The 26,379-nt window shown below is 47.1% G+C and overlaps 1 protein-coding gene and 1 pseudogene across 3 annotated transcripts in view; one reads left to right on the top strand and one right to left on the bottom strand.

Annotated features, from left to right (window-relative positions):
- P2rx7 (purinergic receptor P2X 7) overlaps positions 1–6,932 on the top strand; it is a 43,529-nt gene extending 36,597 nt beyond the window's left edge. For 2 of the 3 annotated variants that reach the window (XM_087578177.1, XM_087578176.1), the window contains exon 14: positions 3,518–6,932. In XM_087578177.1, the coding sequence (XP_087434303.1) occupies positions 3,518–4,015 (498 nt within the window). In that variant the 3' untranslated portion in view covers positions 4,016–6,932. 3 annotated transcript variants of the gene reach the window in all.
- Positions 6,933–19,170: 12,238 nt separating this feature from the next.
- On the bottom strand, positions 19,171–19,609 carry LOC148002331 (large ribosomal subunit protein eL32 pseudogene; annotated as a pseudogene).
- Between the last annotated feature and the right edge of the window lie 6,770 nt (positions 19,610–26,379).

Genomic DNA, 26,379 nt, shown 5'->3' with positions numbered 1-26,379 from the left:
GGTGATAGATTTTGGGGCTGGGGATTTAGCTCAGTGGTAGAGCGCTTACCTAGGAAGCGCAAGGCCCTGGGTTCGGTCCCCAGCTCCGAAAAAAAGAACCAAAAAAAAAAAAAAAAAAAAGGTGATAGATTTTGACAAAATAACATAGTTGTGAAACCAACATCCAGATTTTTAAAAAAAAATTAGTTGTTCGGGAACTGGTCGGATGGCTCTGAGGGTAAAGGCAGTTACCACTGAGGCTGATGACCCAAGTTAGATCCCTGGAGCCCACACGGGGAGGGAAAGAACCAATTCTAGCAAGTTAGCCTCTGATCTCCCTACACTGACTGTGTTTTACACACACACACACACACACACACACACACCACACAAATCTAATAAAAATGATTTAAAATCAGATGGCTAGGGGTATAGCTCATAGTAGATTTGGGGGGGGTGGTAATTAGTTTTTTTTGTTTGTTTGTTTTGTTTTGTTTTGTTTTGAGACAGGGTCTCTCTGCGTAACCCTGCCTGCCCTGGAGCTCACTATGTAGACCAGGCTGGCATCAAAAGTGGCCTCTGCCTCCTGGTTGCTGGGATTTCATAGTAGAGATTTATCCAGAAAAGAGACAGAGAAAGACTGAATATTCCAAAAGTCCCTTCCATGCCCCTCCTAAATTGTCATCTTTCCTTAAAAGTGGTCCCCGTCTTGCATCTAAGGATTGGGTAGCCTTGGTCGGACTAGAACTCTTATAGAGACCAAGTTGACCTAGAACTCAGAGACCTCCTGAGGGCTGGGATTACAGGCATGTGCCACCACAGCAGTTTAAGGATTATTTTTACGGATTCTGCGGTTTTATAAAAGTTGGCCTGTGCCAGCTGGGTAGAGCTGTCTACACCTGTAACTCCAGGACTTGAGAGGTCGAGGCAGGGAGATCACTGGGAAACCAGATGAGACCAAGTGACAAAGGAAAACTGGACTGTGTATTTTAAAAGTCTTACACACGCTGCTACAAGAGCTACCTGACACAGAAAATAGCTCATTCTCCCTTTCGTATGATTTCTGTCTTGTAAACATTCAGTTTATTTACCTGTTTCAGTGAGGAAGGGCATTTGGGAAGTTTCTAATATGGAGGGGCGGGGGGGAGGGGGGCAGCAAATGCCAATCATGCCAGCATTCTGCCGGGTGATCACCTGAGTGTCTGGGCTGGCGGCTGGCAGCTGGAGTACATTCAGTGTCAGTGGATACCAACAAACAGCCACAAAGTTCATTTGTGCTCCCACACAGTTCCGGTCCTTGGGCACCTTTGTCAGCTGTATTGATTTCCTGTGGCCCTAACCAGTGACCACGAATGAAGTAGCATAAAACATCAGGCTTGCTCTGTCAGTCCAGAGGGTAAATGGCTGAAGTGAAGGTCTTCGTAGGGCAATGGTTCCCCCGGGAGTCTTCAGGGAAGAATCTTCCCCTTGTGTCCCAGCACTGCCTAGGCCCCGGCAGCCTGGCAGGCTGCCCCACTGAGTGTGGAAAGCACTGGCCTCTACCTCATTTCCTGCCTCAGCAGACAGCCCGTCTAGTTCATTCTCTGCCACGGGTTTTTGGTGCGCTTATAAGAAGGCGGTATCAGATTCAAGAACATTCCCTCTCGTGTTTAGTTCGTCAGGAATTCTTATCAGAAATGGATTTGGAATGTTAAAAAATTTTTTCTGAAGCAATCTGGGAGGTTTTCTCTTTCCTGTGATGTGTTGAATTTCAATGCCCGATCTAAGTTGGGGAATGCTGGGACTTGAGCCTAAGGCCTTGCATATCATAGGTTAACACCACTGAGCCATGCCCTTCTGAATGTAATTGGTGAATGGCTAGGGATGGCTCCTCCCCCCCGCCCCCGCTGGCGGGACTCACTGACTCACAGCGGCTGGGTATGTGTGTAGGAACGAGTGGATGTCTGTTCATGTGAATGCACCGCGTGCACACATGTGGGTGTACACCAGAAGTTGTTACTTGTTTCCCTTAATCGCTCTCCACGTTACTGTTTCAAGACAGAGACTCTCACTGAACTCAGGGCTCACTAATTCTGCTAGGCTGGCTGGCCGGGTTGCTCCAGGGATCCTCCTGCCTCTGTGTCCTTGGCCCTGGGACTTGAGGTGCACCGGGCTCAGCTTGGGATCTAACGCAGGTCCTTCCGCTTGCATGGCGAAGTGCTTTACCGACTGAGCCATCTTGTCCCACAACTTTACATTGCGATGTGATGGGCCATTCTTTGTAGTTATTAATGGATCGGATTCCATTGTTTAGGACTTTCATAGCTCATCTTGGGGAGAACCTGACCAAAATTTTCCTTTCTTGTAATGTCCTTGTGGACTACAGGTAGAAAGTGAGCTACTTTGCTGGGCGTCCTGATAGATCTCTGTAACCCCAGCATTTGTGAGGTACAGGCAGGAATATCAGGAGTTCAAGACCCTGCCTTACATAGTGTTTTGGGTCAACCTGGGCTACAAGAACTCCATCTCAAAAAAAAAAAAAAAAAAAAGGTTCTTAGTGTTTGGGAGTGTAACCGTTCATGGCACATAATTCAGTGATGCCCACATGTCACAATCCAGTCAAGGCCACCAGCCCCAGAGCTCCTGTATCTCCTCAGAAAGAAATCCCATATTCATCAAGCAGCCACTACTCACCTGCTTCCTACTGGCCTGTCTCCTCTTGAAACTCTGCCTAAGATGGGCCATATACCATGTGACCTCTGTGTCACTTCTGTCACTTAGCATTGTGTTTTCAAGACTCATCTACGTTGCTGTGTGTGCCCGGTTCGGTCTGTTTTGTGGCTTCATAGTATTCCTGGACAGACAGACTGCCTGTGTGCTTACCCACCCACTGGTTGGTGGATGCTGGGTTGTTTCAGCCTTTTGGCTGTTACGGATGGTGCTAGGTTCACATACACAAACCATTCCGTTTGAATGTATTTGACTCGGGTCTTCATCCAGGAAACGAAGGCGTATGTCACGAAGACTAGGCCCAGCCGTTTTGGCAACTTCTTTAGAAGATAACAAATGGTTATGCCAGTAGAGAGAGAGAGTAGGAACGAGTCAATGAGTGTTTTCTATCTACTGTATACTGATCTCTGCCCCTGCACCAGGGACATGCGGCAAATAAACAGAATTCTTGCTTTCCCCTGGAAGGCAGGCGTCAACAAGGAAACGTACTAGCCAGTTAGGTCTCTTAGGAGGGGGCCAGTCCCAGAAGATAGTCCCACTATCTTGATGTGACTGGAGAATTGCCCAGGGAGAGTCACACCCTCAGAAGGCAGCCAGGGGAAGAGGCTCTGATCCAGTTGGTAGCTAGCTGCCTTTTCTGAACTTCATTTTCCAAAGATAAACATCTATACAAGAGGTTCTTAGCAGGCTCGACAGCAGCCCAGCCCTGATGCAGACGTCTGGCAAGTGGTAGCTTTGCCAGACGCGGTGATACTGAATGCGATTACGTAGGTTGATAGAACTCGAGGGGTTACTGTCGCTGATGGGTCTGGAAACTTGACTTTTTCAGAGACCCCAGACGGACTTCTTGGAACTGTCTAGGCTCTCCCTCTCTCTCCACCACTCACCCCCAATTCCTGGACAACCTGAGGAAATGCAGCTGCTCCAGATAGAAGCGGTTCCTAGGTCCAGGGACAGCCCAGATTGGTGCCAGTGTGGAAACTGCCTCCCGTCTCAACTACCAGAGAACCGCAGGGCCCTGGAGGAGCTGTGCTGCCGGAGGAAGCCAGGACAGTGCATCACTACCTCTGAGCTCTTCAGTAAGATCGTGCTATCCAGAGAGGCCCTGCAGCTCCTCCTGCTCTACCAGGAGCCCTTGCTGGCGCTGGAGGGAGAGGCCATCAACAGCAAGCTGCGACACTGTGCGTACAGGAGCTATGCCACCTGGCGCTTTGTCTCCCAAGACATGGCCGACTTTGCCATTCTGCCCAGCTGCTGCCGCTGGAAGATCCGGAAGGAGTTCCCCAAGACCCAGGGGCAGTACAGTGGCTTCAAGTATCCCTACTGACAGTATGGCTGCCACATTATGGTGACTCATAATATAGCATTCTCTTGGAAAGACTTAGAGACACACTTTCAGCCAAAGGGGAACTTAAGTCTTCCTCCCTCGTAAGCCGTGTTGAAGGGATTGTTAGGCCAATGGCAAGCACATGAACCCCTCTCCACGTGGATGAGAAACAGATGCAGATCTGAGCCTGCGGCTTGACCTGGACTGCGGTGCCACCCACAGCCTATAACGTATACACAGGCTCCTCGAATCCCGATCTTCCCCAACTCACTTCCTCTGAACTAGCATTGTGGAGACGGTGAAGGTGTTTTCTCTCCCGTCCATGTCTCCACAGCTTCCTGGATACAGAGGCCCATTCCTGAAAACCAAACCTTTTGAGATTCGAGAGTACTCTGAGAAATGAAATATGGCCACAAATTCTTTGACGTCCTCCACCCCAACCCAACCCCTCAAGACCCAAAGGTGTCGTTTCCCCTCCCCATTACGGGCAACTCTGGCGGCTTCATCCAGTAGCGGATGTGACGTCACATGTATTGTTTCAGGCCCTAGTTTTAAGAGGCTAACAACTTCCAATTCCTGTTGAACGCTTGCTGAGAGGAAGCCAGGCAAGTTAAGAGCACAACTATAGGGGCTTCTCGGCTGTGAGGAAGCCCGAGAAGCTCCAGGGGGAAGTAGTCAACCTGAGCCAGCTCATCACCAGAAGCTGCCACCGGCAGGTGATTCCAGACACGACACGTGACTGAAACTGCAGGAGACGAACTGCGCATGTCAACCCAGAGGACCACTCTGCTGCCTTGTCGTTACATGTGGGGAGTGCGGTCACCACACAGCAACAGGCAACCGGAGCAAGGGATGCTAACCGAGGCCCGAGTCACTGCAAAGCGTAGAGACTCCTTATATCGGGCAACTTTAAGAGGTCACATTAACCAGACTAGAAGCCATCGCATCTAACCGCATACCAGACACAGTCTGACGCCTCATTGCTATGCTATGGTTCTAAGTGACTGCTATTGGCAGAAACCACTAAAAGCCGCCTCTGTGCCTTTAACGTCCTGGACTGAACAGCCAATGAGTCCGAGGCAATCTAATGCCTCAGCCTAGTGCCTTTGGGGGGCGGGGGGTCAGAAGAGGGTGTCGGGTCTCCTGGAACTGGAATTGCAGGTGGATATGAGGTACCGTGTGGGTGCTGGGAAGTGAACTTGAGCCCTCTGGAGCAGCAGCCGGTGCTCTTAACCACTGAGCCGTCCCTACACCTTCAAAACCACATCTTAAAAATCATAATCATAATAGAGAAAAAGAGAGGGGAAGAGCGGCTAGGGGGTGGTTCAGTGGGTAAGAGCACAAGCATGAGGACCTTTGTTGGGATCACAGCATCCACCTAAAGTTTGGATGTGGCTTGGTAGAGACAGGAGGGTGGGGGTGGGGGTGGGGGGGTGAGCTTGCCATGTAATCTGATGACCTTGAACCCCATGGTGAATGTGGAGAATCACGTTCTCTGACTTCCACATGGACCTCACACACACACCACACACCACACAGACACAGACACACTACCACCACAACCACAAGCACACATACACATGAAGACACACAGAGACATATACACACTACCACTACCACCACAACCACACACTCACACACACATACATGCATATACACACACACATACATCATACATGCACACTAATGATAAATAAAATAGATTTAAATTTTTAAAGAAAGCCAGTACCCTTCCTTCCCTGTTCTCTACAACCGCTAAGCATATAAGAGATAACAGTCACAGGTTTGAGACCTTGCCTCAAGATTTCTTTTTGATAGTTTTTTTTTCTCTAGACATAGACACTTGTCTCTAGCAGAACAAAGACTTTGAGTATTATGAGATACTGTGACTGATAATCTGTGACTTTTAGATCCACTTTTTTTTATTTTTTTATTTTATTTTATTTTATTTTGGATTTGAGGACCGAACCCAGGGCCTTGCGCTTCCTAGGCAAGCGCTCTACCACTGAGCTAAATCCCCAACCCCAAAACCTCTTTTTTTAAGACCAGGGTTTTATCTAGCTTTAAACTCAGGAATCCCAATAATTGTACCATCTTTGATTTCCATTTTCACTGTGTTTTTTTGTCTGGTTTGGGTTTGGATGGGGGGGGTGTTTTGTTTTGGTTTTTGTTTTTCATGACTGGAAAGGCCTGGCTGTCCTAGAACTCATATGTAGATCAGGCTAGCCTCGAACTCAGAGACCCACCTGCCTCTGCCTCCCAAGTGCCTGGATTAAAGGTGTGAGCCACTATCAGGTTTATAGATATTTTTTATAAACATGGAGTGTATTTGACTTCAGAGATGAGCTTTTTTACTCCAAGAACTCTATGTAAGAGCTACAGGCTTCCTTTCCTGTGGCCTCCAAGTCTTTCTTTACACCCTACTCTTTGATGCTTCCTTCCTAGAGTACTTACATAGCCTTGTTAAGGCTTCAGACAGTCACTGACCACTGGACTCTAGTGTTTGCTTTTGCCTTGGCCACTGGTGCTCTCCTGAGGGCGACACGCTGCTCTGTGGATAAAATGGCGCTTTCACAGCAGCAATATCTGCTTCGTACTTTCGGTCCACTGTGGGGGCGATGCCATGATCGGAGGCCGTGAGCAGCTCATTTTGCAGGACAAGATTCTTGTTGTTAGACGCATTCTGCTCTGTCAATTGCCCAGAATTCCGCCCTTCCGTGGTCAGAACTGAAGAGCTGCTTCTTGACACAGACCGAATGACGTCATATACGGCTGACCTCATGTACAACTCAGGGTGAATATCACTTCTCCCTTTACAGGGAAGCATCTTCCAAACTCTTCCCAATTTCAGGTTGGCCATGTAAGGTTTTTTTGTTTTTTATTAACTATTTCCATAATAAAACTTGATTTAAATTCATTCATTTAAGTCTCCTCTTTGATTCCTTTGTTTCAGAAGAGTCCCAAATCTTAATGAATTCATTTACTTTCTCCGTCATAGGTGGTGCGAACACAAACAATCAGATGGTTTGAGCAATGAAAACTTGAAACCTGCGGTACATATCATGACGAAGGCAGGTGATGCTCTGAGGTCCCTTACTGGGAGAATTTGGCTTACACGGGAAGACCAGAGTGTTCTACCCAAAGAAGGAAAAATTTAGCTAAAATTTGCAGAGAAACTCCTGGTTAACTAGAATTCCAAGTGGGGCAGGGTAGAGCATTCCATGTACTGATAACAGCATGTGTCCTACCTGGGGTCCTTATCACAAGCCTGATAAGGAGTCTGCTAAAACAGGATGGTAGCCTTAACTGGTTTTAAGCAAGAACCTGGTAAGACCCCATTTAACATTTAAAAGCTCACTCTGAACCAGGCCTGGTGGCTCATACCTCCTGACTCCTGGAGACAGAGGAAGGCAGATCTCTAGAGGCCAGCCTGGTCTACATGGAAAATTCCAGGCCAGCCAAGGGATCATAGGAGACCCCATCTCAACACACACAACAAACGAATAGAAACAGAAGACCATTCTGGAGCAGAAGGTTGAGCTCATTGGAGAAACTTGTCTTGTGTGCTTGAAGCTCCAGGTTTGAGATTTAGTACTGACAGGAAAAAAAAAGAAATCACCATGTAGAAAATATGAGTGAAGGTAGATATGGTTTTAGTTTTTTTTTGTTTTTTTGTTTTTTTGTTTTTGTTTTTTTTTTTTGGAGCTGGGGACCGAACCCAGGGCCTTGCGCTTCCTAGGCAAGCGCTCTACCACTGAGCTAAATCCCCAACCCCATGGTTTTAGTTTTTATTTCAGTCTTTCCTGAAACTTTTTCCTCCCCTTACCTTGCTCCTCTCAGAAAGCCACAAAAGGGCAAGCATCCAGAGAAAAGTGGGGACGGCTCTGGTGGGCTTTGATTTTAGAAATGTCCCCACTCTGGATTGGTGAGAATACTGAGTTTCAGGCCAGGGACAGACATATGCATCACGTGGAGACATGAAAAGCAATCAACAGGGGTTGGGGATTTAGTTCAGTGGTAGAGCGCTTGCCTAGCAAGCGCAAGGCCCTGGGTTCGGTCCTCAGCTCCAAAAAGAAAAAAAAACAAGGTACGAGAAAAGGGCATAGGTGGTGTCTGCAATTCCAACCTTGGAAGGTAGAGACAGTGTGCTCCCAGAGCAAGCTGGCCAGTGAGGCTGTATGGCGAGCCCTGGGTTTGACTGAGAGGCCCCTCCTCCGTGAATTCAGATTGAAAGGGCAATGAAACTGAATTTCCACATCAACCCTGGGCCTCCATGGGCGTGACCGTGCACGCATGCCTATAAATACGCAAAATATGCAAAACACATATAAACACACACAGACGATGGGAGATGGGGAAAAACAGAACACTCTCGGGCTGGGGATTTAGCGAGAGAGAGAGAGAGAGAGAGAGAGAGAGAGAGAGAGAGAGATTGAGAGAAAGAGAGAGAGAGAATAGAATATAACTTAACATATGGAAAGCCCTGACTTCAAGTCCCAGTACTGCAAGTAACAACCCTGGGGTCACTGGTGGAAGGGGGAACCCTAGGGAGGCGACATCATTTAGAAGTCTGCTGGATCACATGGGTGACCCAATAAGCCACCTGGTGCTGACAGAAAGGAAGAGAAGAATCTGAAAACACTTTCAAAACATTTTCTTGCTGAGCATGATAGCATGCACCTCTAATCCCAGCACTCAGGAGGCAGAGGCAGGTGGATCTCTATGAGTTCAATGCCAGCCCGGTCTACAGAGTGGGTTCCAGGACAGCCAAAGCTACATAGTGAGGCCCTATCTCAAAAACAAAACAAGCAAAGAGAAATCAAGCAATCGATATAGATCGTTAAGATGGCCTCAACTGCTGTCTTAGTTAGGGTTTCATTCCTGGGAAGAGACAACATGACCAAGGCAACTCTTACTAAGGAAAACATTTAATTGGGGCTGGCATACAGTTTCAGAGGTTTAATCCAGTCATCACGGAGGGAAGCATAGCAGTATGCAGGCAGATGTGGTGCAGGAGGAGTCAAGAGCTCTACATCTTGATCCAAAAGCAGTCAGAAGGAACCTCTCCTCCACAAGCAGCCAGGAGAAGAGTGTCTACCACAGGTAGCCTGGAGGAGGCTCTGGATCAACACTGGCCAGACTTGAGCATAGATATGAGACCTCTAAACCCCTCCTCCACAGTGATACACTTTCTCTAACAAGGCTACACCTCCTCCAATAAGGCCATACTTCTTAATGGTGCCACTCCCTGGGCCAAGCGTATTCAAACCACCACACTCCACTCCCTGGCTCCAATAGACTTGTTCAAACACATGAGTCTGTGGGGGCCATATCTAGCCATCACATAATGCAAAATACAGTTAGTCCAGTTTCAAAAGTCCCCATAGTCTATCACAGTCTTAACAACGTTTAAAAATTCAAAGTCTCTTCTGAGATTCATGTACTCTCTTAACTGTATTCTCCTATAAATCAAAAAGCAGATCATATACTTCCAACATCACAGGATATATATTACCATTCCAAAATGTCACGGCGAGGAAATATCGAACCAAAGCAAGACCCCAAACCAGATGTGCAAAACCAAATGTGTAAACTGTGCTTCTCCATGTCCAATTTCAACTCCTTTCCATCTTTGCTGACTGCAGCACACTTCTTTCTCCTGGGCTGGTTCCACTCCCTGTTAGCAGCTTTCCATGGCTGGTATCCCATGACTTTGGCATCTCTAACATCTTGGGGTCTCCAAGGCAACTTCAACGTCACAGCTTCTTGTTCCAATGTCTGGTATCCACACATGATCCTTTGGGCTTCTCCAAAGGGTTTGGGTCACTTCTCCAGCTCTGCCCTCTGTAGCACCTTGGGCTCTGGCTATGCCCACTCCACCGCTGCTGCTGTTCTTGGTGGTCATCCCATGGTGCTGGCATCTCCAAATGCTGGGGTCTTCTGCTGCAAACAGGCTGAACCTTCATCAATAGCCTCTCATAGGCTCTCTTCATGGTGCCAAGACTCAACTTCTTTGCATGAGCCCTTCGGTCCTGGGCCTTCAACTGCCACTGAGTCTGCACCTTCACCAGTGGCCTCTCCTGGCCTCTCACAGTGCCAAACCTCAGCTGTTCTCCCTGACCCCTTTATGCCTTCTTTTTTTTTTTTTTTTTTTTTTTTTTGGTTCTTTTTTTCGGAGCTGGGGACTGAACCCGGGGCCTTGCGCTTCCTAGGTAAGCGCTCTACCACTGAGCTAAATCCCCAGCCCCCCCTTTATGCCTTCAAACCCAGTACCACCTGAGTGATTCTTACACATCACCAGGTCCAGTTGCCTGCATGAGGTTCTTCTCTGGAACACAGCTTCTTTATACTCTCAGAAAACTCTTTCCAGAAGATTTTGCCTCAGTGATGCTGGTCTCTTCTTAATCACCACTAACTTTTTTTTAGCACCAGCTAACCAAAATCAATTGTCCCAGTACACCCACCCACCCGCTTCTGTTCTTGACTCTAACCTCAGAACCACATGGCCAAAGCTGCCGAATTCTGCTGCTTGCCAGTCCTGGAACCTGGTCCCCTTGTTCTATTACGTCTTCACAAGTTTTCATTTTTCTGTGATTTCCTTTACTGCTTAAGCGTGGCTGTCCTGGAACTTGCTCTGTAGACTGACTTTGAACTCCTCCTCCTAACAGTGAACAACACCTCCTAACAGTGCAACTTCCCAAGGGCCAAGCATATCCACACCATCATGGCTGGTAAACCTGTCATTACAGCAAGGCCAGTCCAGGATACACAGTGAGACATTGTCTTTAAATAAAAAGCTCAACAGACAGAAAAATAAATGAGTCCTATCTTCAAAACTTGTAATGGGGGCTGGGGATTTAGCTCAGTGGTAGAGCGCTTACCTAGGAATTTGTTACCTATATGAATTTGTTCTTGTCTAAGTCAACAAAACCGTGCTGAGTAAGCACTCTATGATGGTGCTACACTCTTAGCCCTTGGTCCTCGTTCTCCTGTGTGTTCGTGGGTGTGGTGTGCATGTGAGTGGCATGTATACACACTCAGGTGCTCCTGGAGGCCACAGGATTCATGCTGGGTGTTCACGCTCTCCTCCGTGTTCCCTTGAGGCAGGGTGTCTCTCTCGTGGAACCGTGACTTGGACTCGTTGACTGCAGGGCCCAAGCAATCCTCCTCTCTATGCCCACAGCACTGGTTTATAGGCACAACTACCATGAGGCCTGGCTTTTAACATGGCTTTTGGGGATTTGAACTCAGGTCTTCACATATGCTTGGCAAGAGCCCAGACCTGCTGAGCCCTCTCCCCAGTCCAAAGACCTTAGGGTTTTGTTGTTTTTTCTTCTTCTTGTTGTTGTTGTTTTGTTTTGTTTTGAGATAAGGCTTTGCTATGTAGCACAGGCTAGCCCTTGGACTCAGGCTCCTCATGACTCATACTCCTGAATGTTGGGGTTACAGACATGGGCCATCACAGCCTGTGGTGTGACAAATAATTCTGGATACAAAAATCTAATACTCGAGTTTAGTGATTCCATAAAGAGCTGAGCATAGACTCGTCCCATGAGTCATCAGTTCTGCTTCTAGGCACACGCCCTGTGACTGAGGGGAATCACTCAGGACTGTTTGAGCAGCAGTATCCAGAGCGGTTAATAAGTAAAAACTAACAGGATCTGGGAGGAGCTGCAGATGGGAAGGATATGGTGAAAAGATACTGTATAAATTAAAAAAAAATTAACAATATTGTCTAAGTAAAAACAACCTGAAGGAATGAAGGGATTTTCTCTTTTAGACATGGTGTCACAATGTAGACCAGGCTGGCCCATAACTCACTATGTAGATCAGGCTGGCCTTGAACTCATGGGATACTACTACTTCCTCCTCCTCTTCCTCCCCCACCCCCACTTTCCATTCCCTTCCTTCTCTTTTCCATTTCCTTTCTTTTCTTCCCTTCTGAGTCTCAATCTCAGGTTTGGTTTGCTTGAATACTACCTATGCATCCATATTTCATTTGGAAAATAATCTACTGGGAATGACATCTTGGTCAGGAAGCCAGGAAAGGGGGAGAATGGAATGTTTAAGGAAAGATAGAGCTGGGACTGGCAGAGATGGGCTAAACCAATGGTGGAGGCATTACAGAAATCTTACTTTTGGCTTTGTTGGTGTGGAATTGCAGGCTTTCCCTACCCTGAGGCATTGATTTGGTCCTCATCCTGCAGCTCCTCAGATAAGATACGAAGGACAAAGTCCACAGACTTCAACTCCCTGGGGGTGAGCCAGACTGGCAGGCAGATGTGCCCTGTACCTGCAGAGTCCAGGATCCTGCCATTCTCTGGGGTAGCCTTTGCTGGCCCAGGTTTCCCTGGGTTGGCTATGGTGACACTGCAAAGCAGAGTGACTCTGTAACCAAGCACAGAGGAATCCCACCTTGTAAGCTCAAAGCCAGAATCCCACAGCCAAGACGTGAAAGATGGGAGCATTTGTTGCCTGCAGGAGGCAAGGAGACCACAGGGTTATTTCCAAAGGGACACCCTTGTAGGACAAAGACACAGAAGGGCGACACATGTATTCCTCAGCGCGCTCCCTTTAGGAGTCCGTCCTGCACTCGCTGAGCTAAGGAGTGCGTTCTTGAATATGTTCAGTTTAAGGTCCCGATTTTACAAAGAAAAGAGGGTCGAAGGAATTTAGGGTGTGCTTACCTCAAAGTCAGGGAGATCAAAGGAATGGACAATAATACCTCAAGCCATTATCACCTAAGTTGTTTGTTTGACTTTTATTCTAGGTTTGGGCGCTTTGCCTGCATGTATACATGTGTATCTGGTGCTATCGGATGTCAGGAGAAAGGGTCAGATCTACTGAAACTGGGGTCACAGATGGTTGTAAACCACCATGCTGGTACTGGGAACCAAACCCAGGTCCTCTCGAAACCAGCAAGTGGTCTCAACCATTGAGCCATCTCTCCAGCTTGCTTTGTTCCTGTTGCTTTGGCTTTCATTTCGCTTCTTAGATGGACCTAGCTATCCTGCCTTGCGTGTATCTGTGCAGTATGTGCACACCTGGTGCCCAAGAAAGCAGCACGGGCATCCATTCCGAAGACAACATGGCTGGATTCTCTGCATCTGGAGTTACGGCTTGTTGTGAGCTCCTATGTGGACGCTGGGAACCAAACCCAGGCTCTCTGGGAGAGCAGCAAGTTCACTTAATTACTAAGCAGTCTCTCTGGCCTCTTGGTGTTTCGTTTGCTTTTAAACATACTTTATTCACTCTGGTGTGTGTGCCTGGCTTTACATGTACCGTGGTGTACACACGTGGAGGTCAGAGGACAACACATTGATCGAGTCAGCTCTCTCCTACCAGCGTATAGCTTCTGGAGGCAGAACTCAGTTGCCCAGCTAGTGACAAGCACCTGAGGTGACACTGAGCCATCTCTCTGGCCCTGCCAGAAAGTCTTAGCTGAGGTAAAAGAGAGGCTCCTTTGAAGGTGCATTAGCCCCAGAGGCTCCCCCTAAAGGTATGTGTCTTGTTTGCTTGGCAAGTTGGGAAACTGCCACACCAGTCAGTACAGTGGGCTATCACTGTGTTTTGCTAGGTGAAGACTTCTGAATGGAGCCCAGAGGCCCCATCAAGAAAGGGTTGGGAGCGCTTGCCTAGGAAGCGCAAGGCCCTGGGCTCGGTCCCCAGCTCCGAAAAAAAAAAAGAACCAAAAAAACAAAAACAAAAAAAAACAAAAAACAAAAAACAAAAAACAAAAAAAAAAGAAAGGGTTGGGATGGATGGACTGTTCTGGAAATGAAGGAGGCACCTTGAGGAAAGCGGGCAGCTGAAGCAGCTGTCTGAGAAACAGATCCACACACAGAATCGGAGCAGAAAGGAGTGAGGAGAGCATTTCAGAAGAAGGCGGAGTCCTCTTGGGAAACCGACTTCAACTAACTTGGATCTACAAAAACCTGCAGTTACAAAATAAATAATTGGATGGGTACGTGGGTCTTGTTTTACGATGGGATTGGTGAGACAGATTCCTTTCAATAGCATTTGAGTGAAATTGCTGGAGGCTGACTCTTCTTTCTTTTCTTTGAGATAGACGCCGGGACCACAGCAACTCTTTTTTTTTTTTTTTTTTTCCGGAGCTGGGGACTGAACCCAGGGCCTTGCGCTTCCTAGGTAAGCGCTCTACCACTGAGCTAAATCCCCAGCCCACAGCAACTCTTATAAAGGAAAACGTTCGACTGGGGCTGGTTTACAGTTCCGGAGACTTAGTCCATTATCATCATGGTGGAAGACATTTGGCGTGCAGGCAGACATGGTGCTGGAGGAGGAGCTGAGAGTTCTAGAACTTGATCTACGGGCAGCAGGAGGAGACTGACATACTAGGCCTATCTTGAACATATGGTACCTCAAAGCCTTCCTCCAACAAGGCCATACCAACTCCAACAAGGCCACACCCATCCCAACAAGGCCACACCCACTCCAACAAGACCACACCCACTCCAACAAGGCCACACCCACTCCAACAAGGCCACACTCACTCTAACAAGGCCACACCCACTCCAACAAGGCCACACCCAATCCAACAAGGCCACACCCATCCCAACAAGGCCACACCCACTCCAACAAGGCCACACCCATCCCAACAAGGCCACACCCATCCCAACAAGGCCACACCCATCCCAACAGGGTGATTTCCTCCTTCCTACTACTCCTTGTGGCCCAAGCTTCAAATACAAGAGTCTAGGGAGCCATTCCCATTCAAACCAACACACTATGTAACCCAGGCTGAACTGAAACTTGTTATGTTGCTCAGGCTGGTCTTGAACTTGCAATTCTCCTTCAAAGACAGAGGAGCTATCCAGAGCTCTGCTCTGAGCTACAGAGACCTGTCTAGAATTCATCTTGGTTTTCTTATGCGTGAAAGGAGAGACTGGGTCTATGATCTCTCGGGTCCTCTTCATTTTAAAATGCTCTCTCCACTGTAAAATAAAAAGTTCGATTTATACTTGACATTAATATATAGAATCAAAGAGAACGAAAACACTACAAGTCAAAGCGGGTAGACAAAACCAAAACGGAACTTCCAACAGAAAGAAGCCTGCGGTTCTACAGAATTCATCAGGAAACTGGAAAGCTGAGAAAAAGTAATCTAATCACTGAGCTCGGCACACTGAAGAGCGGTGGCAACGACCGTAGGAAATCAGAGGGAAATACTAGGGTGGAAATCCGTGAAATGAAAACTTCAGAAAGCCAAAAGCTGATCTCATAAAAAAAAAAAAAGACTATGAAGATAGAAGGGTTGCAGAGGTGTGTCTAGGAAAAAAAAACACAGAAGAGACTTTCTAAAGCACCAAGACTATTACAGACACTCATGGTGAGGAACCCGAGCGGTTTTCCCTGGCTGCTCTGACTCATCTGCATTGTCCGCTGTCTGCCTCTTGGCACTGGAATAAAAGCTCCCAGAGACAAGGACTTTTTGTCTCCTTCGTTCACAGAGAAACCGAGGCTCAGCCGTGGCTAGCACGGGCCACAGCTGAGCCCCTTCTGAATACATACATGCACGCCTCCACTAGGCTGACATACTGAAGCTGTGCAGGCCCCTAAACGAGCCTTTCTGTTCGTCTCTGGCGGCTCTGCCCAGTTAGAAGAGAAAGTGGAACTAGGGAAAGGTCAAGGGATCAGGGTCTATCAATGGCTCATTGTCACTGAACCTTGCTTGTTGCTGGGAGCCACTGGAGAACTATGAACGCCTGGCTCGGAGAGACACGGCTGGGCACGTCATACGTCAGAGACGCAAAAAAGGAAAATAAGAGGTTTCTGAACATTTTTAAATGCTGAATTACCATATAATCAAGTGAATGTATGCCCAGGCAGATACGGAAAAGAACAGAAAACGCATTCAAGGGGTCCCGTGGGTTGTGTTCATAACAGCATGGCTTACAAAGGAGGGAAGCAAGCCAGTGTCTCCCAGTGAATCAATGGATAAACAACATGTGGCAAAGCCACCCGATGGAATGGCATTCGGCCACAAAAAGGGCAGAATATTGATTCACACAAAACAGTGGATAAATCTCAAAGCGCCGTGTTGAATGAAGAAACACGCCAGGTCACACATCACAAACCTATTTATAGGAAATATCCAGAAAGGATAAGTCCATGGAAACAGAGAGAAAGCCAGAGTGTGGGTTGTCAGAACCCAGGGGACAGGAAAGTGGGGGCTGACAGTTTTACGGGAACGAGGCTTCTGTTCAGGGTAATGAGGCTTAGCACGTGATATGCATTTGTAATCCTGGCACTCAGGCAGAGGCTAAGCAGGAGAGTTACAAGTTCAAGGCCTGTAGGTTGATGGCTTTATGCAGTAAGGCAGGTACAGAATAGAACGAGGCCTGTCATTGGACGAGAAGGAAGGATGGGCGGGACAAAAGTTTTAGGAAAAGGAGAGGGAGCCAGAACAGGAGGGAGGTGGATGAGGAGAAGGAGCTGGGAGAACATGGCGGCAGAGGTTAAGATTCTTCTCTGCGGGGGCTGGGGATTTAGCTCAGTGGTAGAGCGCTTGCCTAGCAAACGCAAGGCCCTGGGTTCGGTCCCCAGCTCCGAAAAAAAGAAAACGGAAAAAAAAAAAAAAAGATTCTTCTCTGCGCATAATTACAGGCTGTTATGACTATTTTTAAGGGATGGGTGTGTACAGGACTTTGTGCTGTCTGGATGGGCAAATTATATCTTATCAATTAGATCAGAGTTTATCGTGTGGTGTGTTCTTTCATGTGGAGACTTAATTGAGTTCAAGAGACTATGTGGTGGTGGGACGCGCCAAGCCCACCACGGAATTGGGATGTGTGTGCCTGGTGTGGTAACAACCTGCCAAGGGTACTGCAAGTGAAAGCAAAAGAGCGTGGCTCGCGGACCGCCTGGGTCAGAGAATACTGGGGGGCAGGCAGTATGGAACCGCTGAGATAAATTAGCGTGCCATTTTCCTTTTTTACCGCAACAAAGGCCAGCTTGGGACACACAGGAAGACCTTGTCTCAAAAATTAAATAGCCTAATTTAATACTTACATTCTGAGGAATGGACAGTGGGAAAACACTAGTCTCAAACCATTATGTGTCTGTACGAGCAGAATTCTGTGTTTACAGTGAAAACCCTGCAATTTATCATATACAAGAGCCTCTCCGGTTAAGAGCACTGAGTGCTCTCCCAGAGGTCCTAAGTTCAATTCCCAGCAACCACATGGTGGCTCACAGCCATCTGTGATGGGATCCGATGCCCTCTTCTGGTGTGTCTGGTGGTTACAGTATGCTCATATAAATAAAAAAATAAATAAATCTTTAAAAACAAAACAAAACAGGAGCCTCTCGTCTGAGATAACCCAACCGCGGATCCATAACGTGGCGTGCTTCTTTTGAATTAATTTGGGGTTGGTGCGTGTTCAGAAACCTTTCCCTGTTGCCATTTCCCCCCCCCCACAAAGCCTACATTGAACTCTGCAATCCCTGGAGAATAATAACCACAGTTTAGGAAGTTCTTCTGATAGTCTGTTAATATTTCTTTAATTCAAGTGTTGGAAAGAATCAAGTTGTTTTTGAAAAAAAAAAAAAGTTTCCAGCCAAGAATTGCTTTATTTTAGTTCACCAATAGAAAATACACTTACTGATGGAATTTTAACATATTAAGTATTGGACCTCTATTCTGCTCCAGTCACAGCCAGAGTGTTCCCCTACGTGCAAGGGTGAACAGGGACATGTTGGCAGCAAGCCTCTTGCGTATCGCTGACTCTGGCTCGGTGGTCGCTTGTGTGATGTTGTAGCCACTGATGCGAGCAGCTGAGAGAGGCCAGAGCTCAGGCTGAATGAAGCAGGCCTGTGCTCACCTAGCCTCCGGAGGCTCAGGACAAAATCTTTAAAGTCAGGGTCAAAAGGAAGGCTGAGACCAACTCTATTCTACTCCCAATAAAGAGGCAAAAGACGGGGCTGGGGATTTAGCTCAGTGGTAGAGCGCTTACCTAGGAAGCGCAAGGCCCTGGGTTCGATCCCCAGCTCCGAAAAAAAGAACCAAAAAAAAAAAAAAAAAAAAAAAGAGGCAAAAGACAGCGAGGGAGGAGGCTACAGGAAGATAAACACGACCAACAACGCTCTTGGCAGGAAAAAAAAATGGCACTTTCACCCTCTCCTGACTCAAGGAAAATTATTCCTCGCTGTCACCCACTTCCCGTTCCCTACGGAATAGAACTCATGGGATGGAGAAACCAGAAAAGGGAAGCAGCTAAAGAAAGCATGGGGGTGTTGCTGCCCACAGACACTTCCCAAGGATCATCATGACCAAACATCATGCGCTTTGTGTATCTCAGGACAGCCCACACACTGCAGAGTCCCACAAATACTCAGGGGTGGAGTGCCCTCTGCCTCTTCAGTGGCTGACTACATTTAGAAGGGGAAGGAGTTTCACAGCCTGCCCCACATGTGGCCCATACATACACAGCCACCAAACTAGATAAGATGGATGAAGCAAAGAAGTGCAGGCTGACAGGAACCTGATGTAGATCGCTCCTGAGAGACACAGCCAGAATACGGCAAATACAGAGGCAAATGCCAGCAGCAAACCACTGCACTGAGAACGGGACCCCCGTTGAAGGAATCAGAGAAAGGACTGAAAGAGCTTGAAGGGGCTCGAGACCCCATATGTACAATAATGCCAACCAACCAGAGCTTCCAGGGACTAAGCCACTACCTAAAGACTATACATGGACTGACCCTGGACTCTGACCCCATAGGTAGCAATGAATATCCTAGTGAGAGCACCAGTGGAAGGGGAAGCCCTTGGTCCTGCCAAGACTGAACCCAAAGTGAACATGATTGTTGGGGGGAGGTAGGTAATGGGGGGAGCATGGGGAGAGAAACACCCATATAGAAGGGGAGGGGTTAGGGGATGTTGGTGTGGAAACCGGGAAAGGGAATAACATTTGAAATGTAAATAATAAATACCCAATTTAATAAAGACGGGAAAAAAATAAGACGGGGAAGGAGTTGGGAAAACCTGGGGGTGCGCCTAAAATCCCAACACTCGAAAGGCTAAGATAGGAGACTTGTTGGGGGTTCAAGGTTAGAGTGAGGTACAAAGTGGGGTTTGTTTTATTATTTATTTATTTATTTACTTATTATTTACTGCAGTTTTGTGGTTTTATTTAAACACAAAACATCCATGCAGGCCATCTATTCCTCTTCTCACTGCGTAGGCTGGCGCTGGGATTGGTGACTCTGAAGGTCAGCTGTGCTGCTCTCTCTACGATGGCTTTTCGGTTCTTAGAGGACACACCGTGAGCAACCTCAGCCCAGTCAGATTTGTTGTCCACCAGCAGCACTTCCAGCTCCTTGGCATTGTGGACCAGAAACTTCCGGAAGCCGCTAGGCAGCACGTGATTGGCTTTCTTGTTGCCATGGTAACCAATGTTCGGCATCAGGATCTGGCCCTTGAATTTTTCTCTGTACTCTATTGCTGATACCTCTGGGTTTCTGCCAGTTCCTCTTAATTTTGACATATCAGTCTGACTGGAGTGAGAGGAACTTCTTGGTCCTCTTTTTGATGATCTCAGGCTTCACCAGAGGCCAGAGGGCAGCAGTCATGATGCCACAAAATGTGGCAACTGTCTCATTGGTAGTACAGGGGAAGAAGGTGGTTTTAGTTTTATTTTAGAAATTTTTGAGACAGGCCCTTACTACATAGCCCTGGCTAGCTAGGAATTCTGTACATACATCAAGCTAGCCTCAAACTCTTAGAGACCAGCCTGCTTCTGCATCCAGAGTACTGTATTTAAAGGGATGCGCGACCATACTGGGCTTACTGGGTGATTTTTAAGACTCTGGGCTACTGAGTGAGAATTTTGTCTCAAACTAAATAAATGAGCCTGTCATTTGATAAAGTGCTTGCAGTGAACAGAAGGACCTGAGTTTGGATTCTAAGTTTACTCATATAGAAAGTCAAGCGCAGAGGGGCAGACTGTCATTCTGCAGCTGACAGGGGAGGCTGACGGGAGGATCCCTGGGGCTGCCTGGCCAGCCCTTCTAGCCAATCAGTGAAAGGAAAAAACAAAAAAACAAACGGAAAAGCAATTGATGAAGACACCCAATGTTGACCTGGTCTCCACATTCACGTATGTGCATGAACCCTCCCGGCAAATTCTAAAACCCTAAGAGAATTCTTTGGGATTAGCCTGGGTTGTAGCATGTAGTTTCTACTGCCCCCCTTTAAGCTCTAGTCGGACCCTGCTATCAGCCATGCCCAGGTTCCCTTGGGTCCGAGGATGAAACACACACACACAAACACACACACACAGACACACACACACACATGCTCACACATGCTCGTACATGCGCATGCACACACACACTTTATCTTATTTTTAATATGCTTTTAGCTCAATACCCGGGCTTTCCCAAGTCTCCCTCCACTATCGCACCCTTCTTTCCACTCCCATCTCAACGTCGACCTCTAAATCTGCCCTCACTTTAGTTACTCAGTTACCTTTAGTCATAGCTCAGCAGTCCTGCCTCTTCTGTCCAACCATTGGCTGCTAGCATCTTTATGGATCAATCAAGAACCAACTGGGGAACAGGACCTTCAACATTCATTTCCGATCAGAGCATCAGAACCAACCCCTATAGAGGTTATTCTTACCTACATTCAAATAACCAAAGCCCAAAAATAAAATGTGGTTAAGTTGAGGGTTCCAGAGTCTTGTGATCCTTCTCTCTTAGCTGCCAGCTTTAACAACTATTTTATCTTAGGACAGAGATGGAGAGAGGCCCAAGAAACAGGAAAAGCAAGGCGACTGGAAGGGCTTATCAGATATAATGAGTTTGAGTTTTTATCATCAGTAAAGCAGGAGTCTGAATACCAATCGCTACTATGATGCTTTGCAAACAGAAATTGTTGCTTAGAGCCGAAGGAGCCTGGGTCCCCAGTGAGTCTAGGTCAGGGCAGTTAGAGGCTGTTTACTTTGCTAACAATGGCTGAGGGACTGAAAAGAGTAACACAGACTCCCTTTCTATTTGTCTTCAGACCAAAAGCAAACAATAAAAAAAAGCAGATGGGTTTTTATAAGGAGATGAACCACGTCAAAGGCACACACAACTCCCATAGCCTTGTTTTGTTTTGGTTCAAATCTTCCCCTAAGTTTGAAGCTGTCCTGACAGGAGCACAAGATGTTCACCTTGAGAAGCTACACTTCCTGTTGGCTCTTGCAACAGCCCTTCTTTCCCAGAAGATCTAGATCAGCTTTAAACAGTCCATACTCCACTTAGCTACCATTTCCAGAAGGAAACACAAAATGCTTGGAATGGACAAGGGGACGTGGGGTGGGGTCAATCAGTTACCTTCCACCTTAGTTTCTGAGTCAAGGTCTCTCCCTGAACTTGGCGCTCACTGGGTTACCTGAGATGTCCAATAAACATCAGGGATCTCCACGTCTCTGCTTTTCCCAGTGCTGGGTTTGCAGACACTCTCCATTCTTGGGTGTAAGGGATCTGAATCCATGACGTTATATTTTCCAAGACAAGTACTTTGCCAAGTGAGCCATCTCCCCAGCCCCCCAAACTCTGGATTTTAAACCCTATCCTACCTAAAAGAGAATACATTCTTCTAGGTGCTTTTTTTTTTTTTTCTTTTCTATTTTTCGGAGCTGGGGACCGAACCCAGGGCCTTGCGCTTGCTAGGCAAGTGCTTTACCACTGAGCTAAATCCCCAACCCTTCTAGGTGCTTTCTTGAAGTTGGCTAGATTAAGTCAAAATGTCAGCAATCACTCCCATTTACATTCAGGCTTTCTTTTCTTTTCTTGGAGGGAGCAGGATCTCACTGTGTGACCAAGCTGGCCTGACTAGCAATCCTCTAACTCAGCCTGCAGGTTCCTGGAACTGTAGGCATACACCACACACCTGACCTCGGCGTCTGCTTCTCCAGTGTGAGCACTAAAAGTCCCCGTAGCCCAGGGAAGACTAGACAGTCACCTAAGGATGCCCCTCATTGGCAGCCGAACCTTACCCAACAGGCACACCCTAAGTGGGATCGGCACTGTATGTTTTCAAGGGGAATCTGTGTAGCTTCGGTGTAGTTCACAGCCTTTGACTCTGGGCTGTTCCCTCCTAGAACTTCATTTTCTCCGTTACGTGATTCTGTAATTCCCCACCCATCAGACAGGAGGAATGCTGGCAGAACAGAAATCTGCCAACGGGCTTCTGCCTACAGTATATAGGGAACGTTTACATCCCAAAGAGACAACCATCTTTTAAAATAAATGAAAAGAGCTGAGCGGACATTTCTCCAGCAATGTACGAATGACCAATAAGAACATGAGAGGAAGCATCACGTGGTGTCTGTCCTTATGATGTTATCAATCACTATGAAAATGCAAATGAAACAGGTAAACACATATATATCCAAGTATCGGTGGATTATATCCATATTAGTTTATTTCGGGGCAACTAAAGGATGTTAAAGATTTATTTATTTTATGTGAATACACTGTCCCTGTCTTCAGACACACCAGAAGAAGGCATCTGGTCTCATTACTGATGGTTGTGAGCCACCATGTGGTTGCTGGGAATTGAACTCAGGACCTCTGCAAGAGCAGTCAGTGCTCTTAACCACTGAGCCACCTCTCCAGGCCCTAAAGGATGTTAAATAGTGATGATATATTTAGCCTCTTTGTGCCAAGTGAGCGAACCTTTCATCTTTAAATGCCTAGGCATTCCGGTATTCTTTTGTGAGCAACACTTGGGAGCAGTGGTAATTGTTTCTTTTGACAAGCCCTTGTGGCTGTATACCACGGTGGCAAATGCCAGCCTTTGAATGCTCAACAACCAAATGACACCCTAAAGCACACCTGGGTGTGTCACCAACTGGACTCAATGGCCCCAGACTCTTGGCTCCGCTTTTTATAGAGATCCATTTCTTTTTATGGACTGCTAATTTATTTATTGCTTCTTACTATTAGCTGCCTCAGGCTGTGCCTCCCACTTCTGTCTAATTTTCTGCATTCATACAAACATTTGTTCTAACACCTACATCTCTGGTGACATTTTCAATCTGTTGGATCCTAGCACCAACAATCAAGGTTTTTGTTTTGTTTGTGTGTGTGTGTGTGTGTGTGTGTTTGAGACAAGGTTTTGCATAGCCCAAGATAGGTAGTCAAGGATGCCCCTGAACTCTGGATCTTCCAGACTCTATCTCTGAGTGCTGGGATTACAGATGTGTGCCACACTGCCCAGCGCCCTGTTTATGCGATTCTAAGTTTTAGAAGGCTTACCTTTAGAGACAAGTACTCAGTAGAGTAGAGTAGAGTAGAGTACTTGTTCTGCCTGGGTTTGATACTCAGTACGAACATTTACTGTAAGGTTATATAGGCAGGCTCTTTCCAGAACAAAAGCGAACCAAGAGGGCAGGGCAAGGATGTGGGACCTCAGCAGAAAGCTGGATGCCCTATTCTCAGCCCCGCTCTCCTATGCTAATCTGTTCCACTTTGCCCTTAACAGCCGGCCTTTCCGCCCTCTTGTGTAGGTGACGCTTATGTCAACGGTTCCAGATGCCTGTAGAGAACAAAGAGCTGCCTATACCAATCGCCCAAGAGACTCAGACTGGTCAGGCTTGGGGCAGGCTGCCCTCTGTGACCCAATCAGCTGTGGCCAGGGGGATAAGGTCAAACAACAATAAAAAAAATGGCTGCCGGGCCACCCATGGGAAAGGGACAAAACAAGAAAGGGAGGGAAGAAATGGCTTAGCAACTGACATAGAAACCAAATATTCATATTCACTATTTAAACTGTTTTACCTAAAATAAACACACCCTTTGTGAGGTCTTGGGGAGTGCACCCTGTAAGTAAACGAGGGTTCTGGGGCAGCTGTTTTAAGTTACCTACCTTTTGTTTCTCCTCCTGCCTTGACGGTTTACTCCTGACTCCTCCTTCACTATTATTACTAGGCAGATATAACACAATGCCACGACATTTGGTCTCTCAAAAGGTACTACTTGGCAGGTGAGGTGGTAGGTGCCTGTAAACCAGGCACTTGGAAGGCGGAGGCAGAAAGGACACAAGTTATCCTCCACTAGATAGCAAGTTTAAGGCTAGCCTGGGCTACATGAGATCCTGTTGCAAACAAAATATATAACCTTTTTTTTTTTTTTTGGTTCTTTTTTTCGGAGCTGGGGACCGAACCCAGGGCCTTGCGCTTCCTAGGCAAGTGCTCTACCACTGAGCTAAATCCCCAACCCCTATATAACCTTTTTAAAAAGTTATCTTGGGGTTGGGGATTTAGCTCAGTGGTAGAGTGCTTGCCTAGCAAGCGCAAGGCCCTGGGTTCGGTCCCCAGCTCCGAAAAAAAGAAAAAGAAAAAAAAAATAAATAAAAAGTTATCTAGGAGGGTATGGAGATTCCTGCCCTGAAAACACAGGACCTGAGTTTGCTCCCCAGAACACGCATAAAACTAGACGTGGCAGCATATACCTGTAATTCCAGCCCTTGGAAGGTGGAGACAGGTGGATTCTTGGGGCTCACTAAACAGCCAGCTTAGCCAAACTGGCAACCCTTCAGTTGTAGTGGGAAATCTTGTCTCAAACACCCATGTGGGAATCCAGGCAGTGGTGAAGCACGCCTTTAATCGCAGCACTCAGTAGGCAGAGGCAGACGGGGTCTCTGCAAGTTTGAGGCCAGCCTGGTCTACAGAGTTCCAGGACAGCCAGGAATACATACTGAAAACTCTTGTTTAGAAAAAATCTCTCTGGCTTCTACAAGTACATACTTGTACTGGCATAAACACAAACATAGCATGTACGTACGTACGTACGCACGCGCGCGCGCACACACACACACACACACACACACACACACACACACACACACACACACACACACACACCCACCCTGCCCCAGAACTTGTGATCCTCCTGCCTGGACTCCCAAGAGCTGGCGTTACAGGCCTACACTACAGTACCATGCTCGACCATGGGTCTTGACAGAAGCTTCTCCATTCATTTCATGGGAGACAATTAGGTTATCTTCTTCCTGTTTTTTTTTTTAAGATTTATTCATTTATTATATATAAGTACACTGTAGCTGTCTTCAGATACACCAGAAGAGGGGATCAGATCTCTTTACAGATGGTTGTGAGCCACCATGTGGTTGCTGGGAATTGAACTCAGGACCTCTGGAAGAGTAGTCAGTGCTCTTAACCGCTGAGCCATCTCTCCAGCCCTTCTTCCTGGTTTTTTATAAGTGCTGCTATGAATATTCCTATGAGGTTTTGTGGAAACAATCTCTTTTTTAAATCCCTGTAGCATAGGGTGTGGTGTCTGTAATCCCAGGGCTTAGGAGGCTCCAGGAGGAAGGAAACTGCAAATCCCAGGCTAGTGTGGGCTGCAGCGTGAGATGCCAGGACCCGCTCTTCTGCCACCACCGCCAGATCCCTTCTGCTCTGCATGCAACCGGTCCACCCAGCCAAGTCTTTCACATCTGTCTCCAGGGTCTAGCCTTGGAAATGGATGGAACTATGAAAGAGATGATACTGAGGGGTGCTAGAGAGATGGCTCAGTGGTTAAGAGCACTGACTGCTCTTCCAGAGGTCCTGAGTTCAATTCCCAGCATCCACATGGTGGCTCACAACCATCTGTCACCATCGTTGTTTCAAAATGACAAAATCTCTCTGAAATACATACTCAGGACTGGATTTGATGGATCGAGAGTGGGAATTCAGTGTTCACCACTGAATCACACCTCCGGGCATCCATTCTTAAATTATTTATTCAGTGGGTGTGGGCAGTGTGTTAGCATGTTATATCCTCACACCAAGTGCTTGCCTGGTGCCCAAGGAAGGAACAAACCCCCTGGGACTAGAGGTACGGTCCATCTTTAAAAAAACAAAAACAACTAGGAAGCGCAAGGCCCTGGGTTCGGTCCCCAGCTCCGAAAAAAAAACCAAAAAAACAAAAAACAAAAACAAAACACTAGATTTTATCGTGTGTAGGAGTGTTTTGCCTGTGTGTATGTATGTGTACCTCAGGTATGCCTGGTGCCCACTGAGGGGGAAAGACGATGCCAGATCCAATGAGACTGGAGTCACACAGGTGGTCTCGAGCCTCCGTGCGGTGCTGAGAGTCAAACCCGTCAGCACTCTTATTTGCTGAGCCAACTCTACAGCCTGAAAGCCTATCTTTTTTACAAAGCGTTGCGAGTGGGGACGAAGTGCTATTTCAATGTGACCGTGTACCTTCTTTGTTTCTCTAACGACTAATCACACTGTGTACCTTTTCGGAGTCCTTCCTAACCATGTAACCCTGGCGGGACTCCAGCTTGTAACGCAGCCAAAGATGATCCTCAACTCCTGGTCCTGCTCCACCTTCCAAGC

Source organism: Rattus norvegicus, chromosome 12 (assembly GCF_021556685.1).
Source record: "Rattus norvegicus strain SHRSP/BbbUtx chromosome 12, alternate assembly SHRSP_T2T, whole genome shotgun sequence".
Taxonomy (NCBI): Eukaryota; Metazoa; Chordata; class Mammalia; order Rodentia; family Muridae; genus Rattus; species Rattus norvegicus.
The sequence above is the reverse complement of the archived record's forward strand: the minus strand, read 5'-3'. Positions and strand labels throughout refer to the sequence as shown.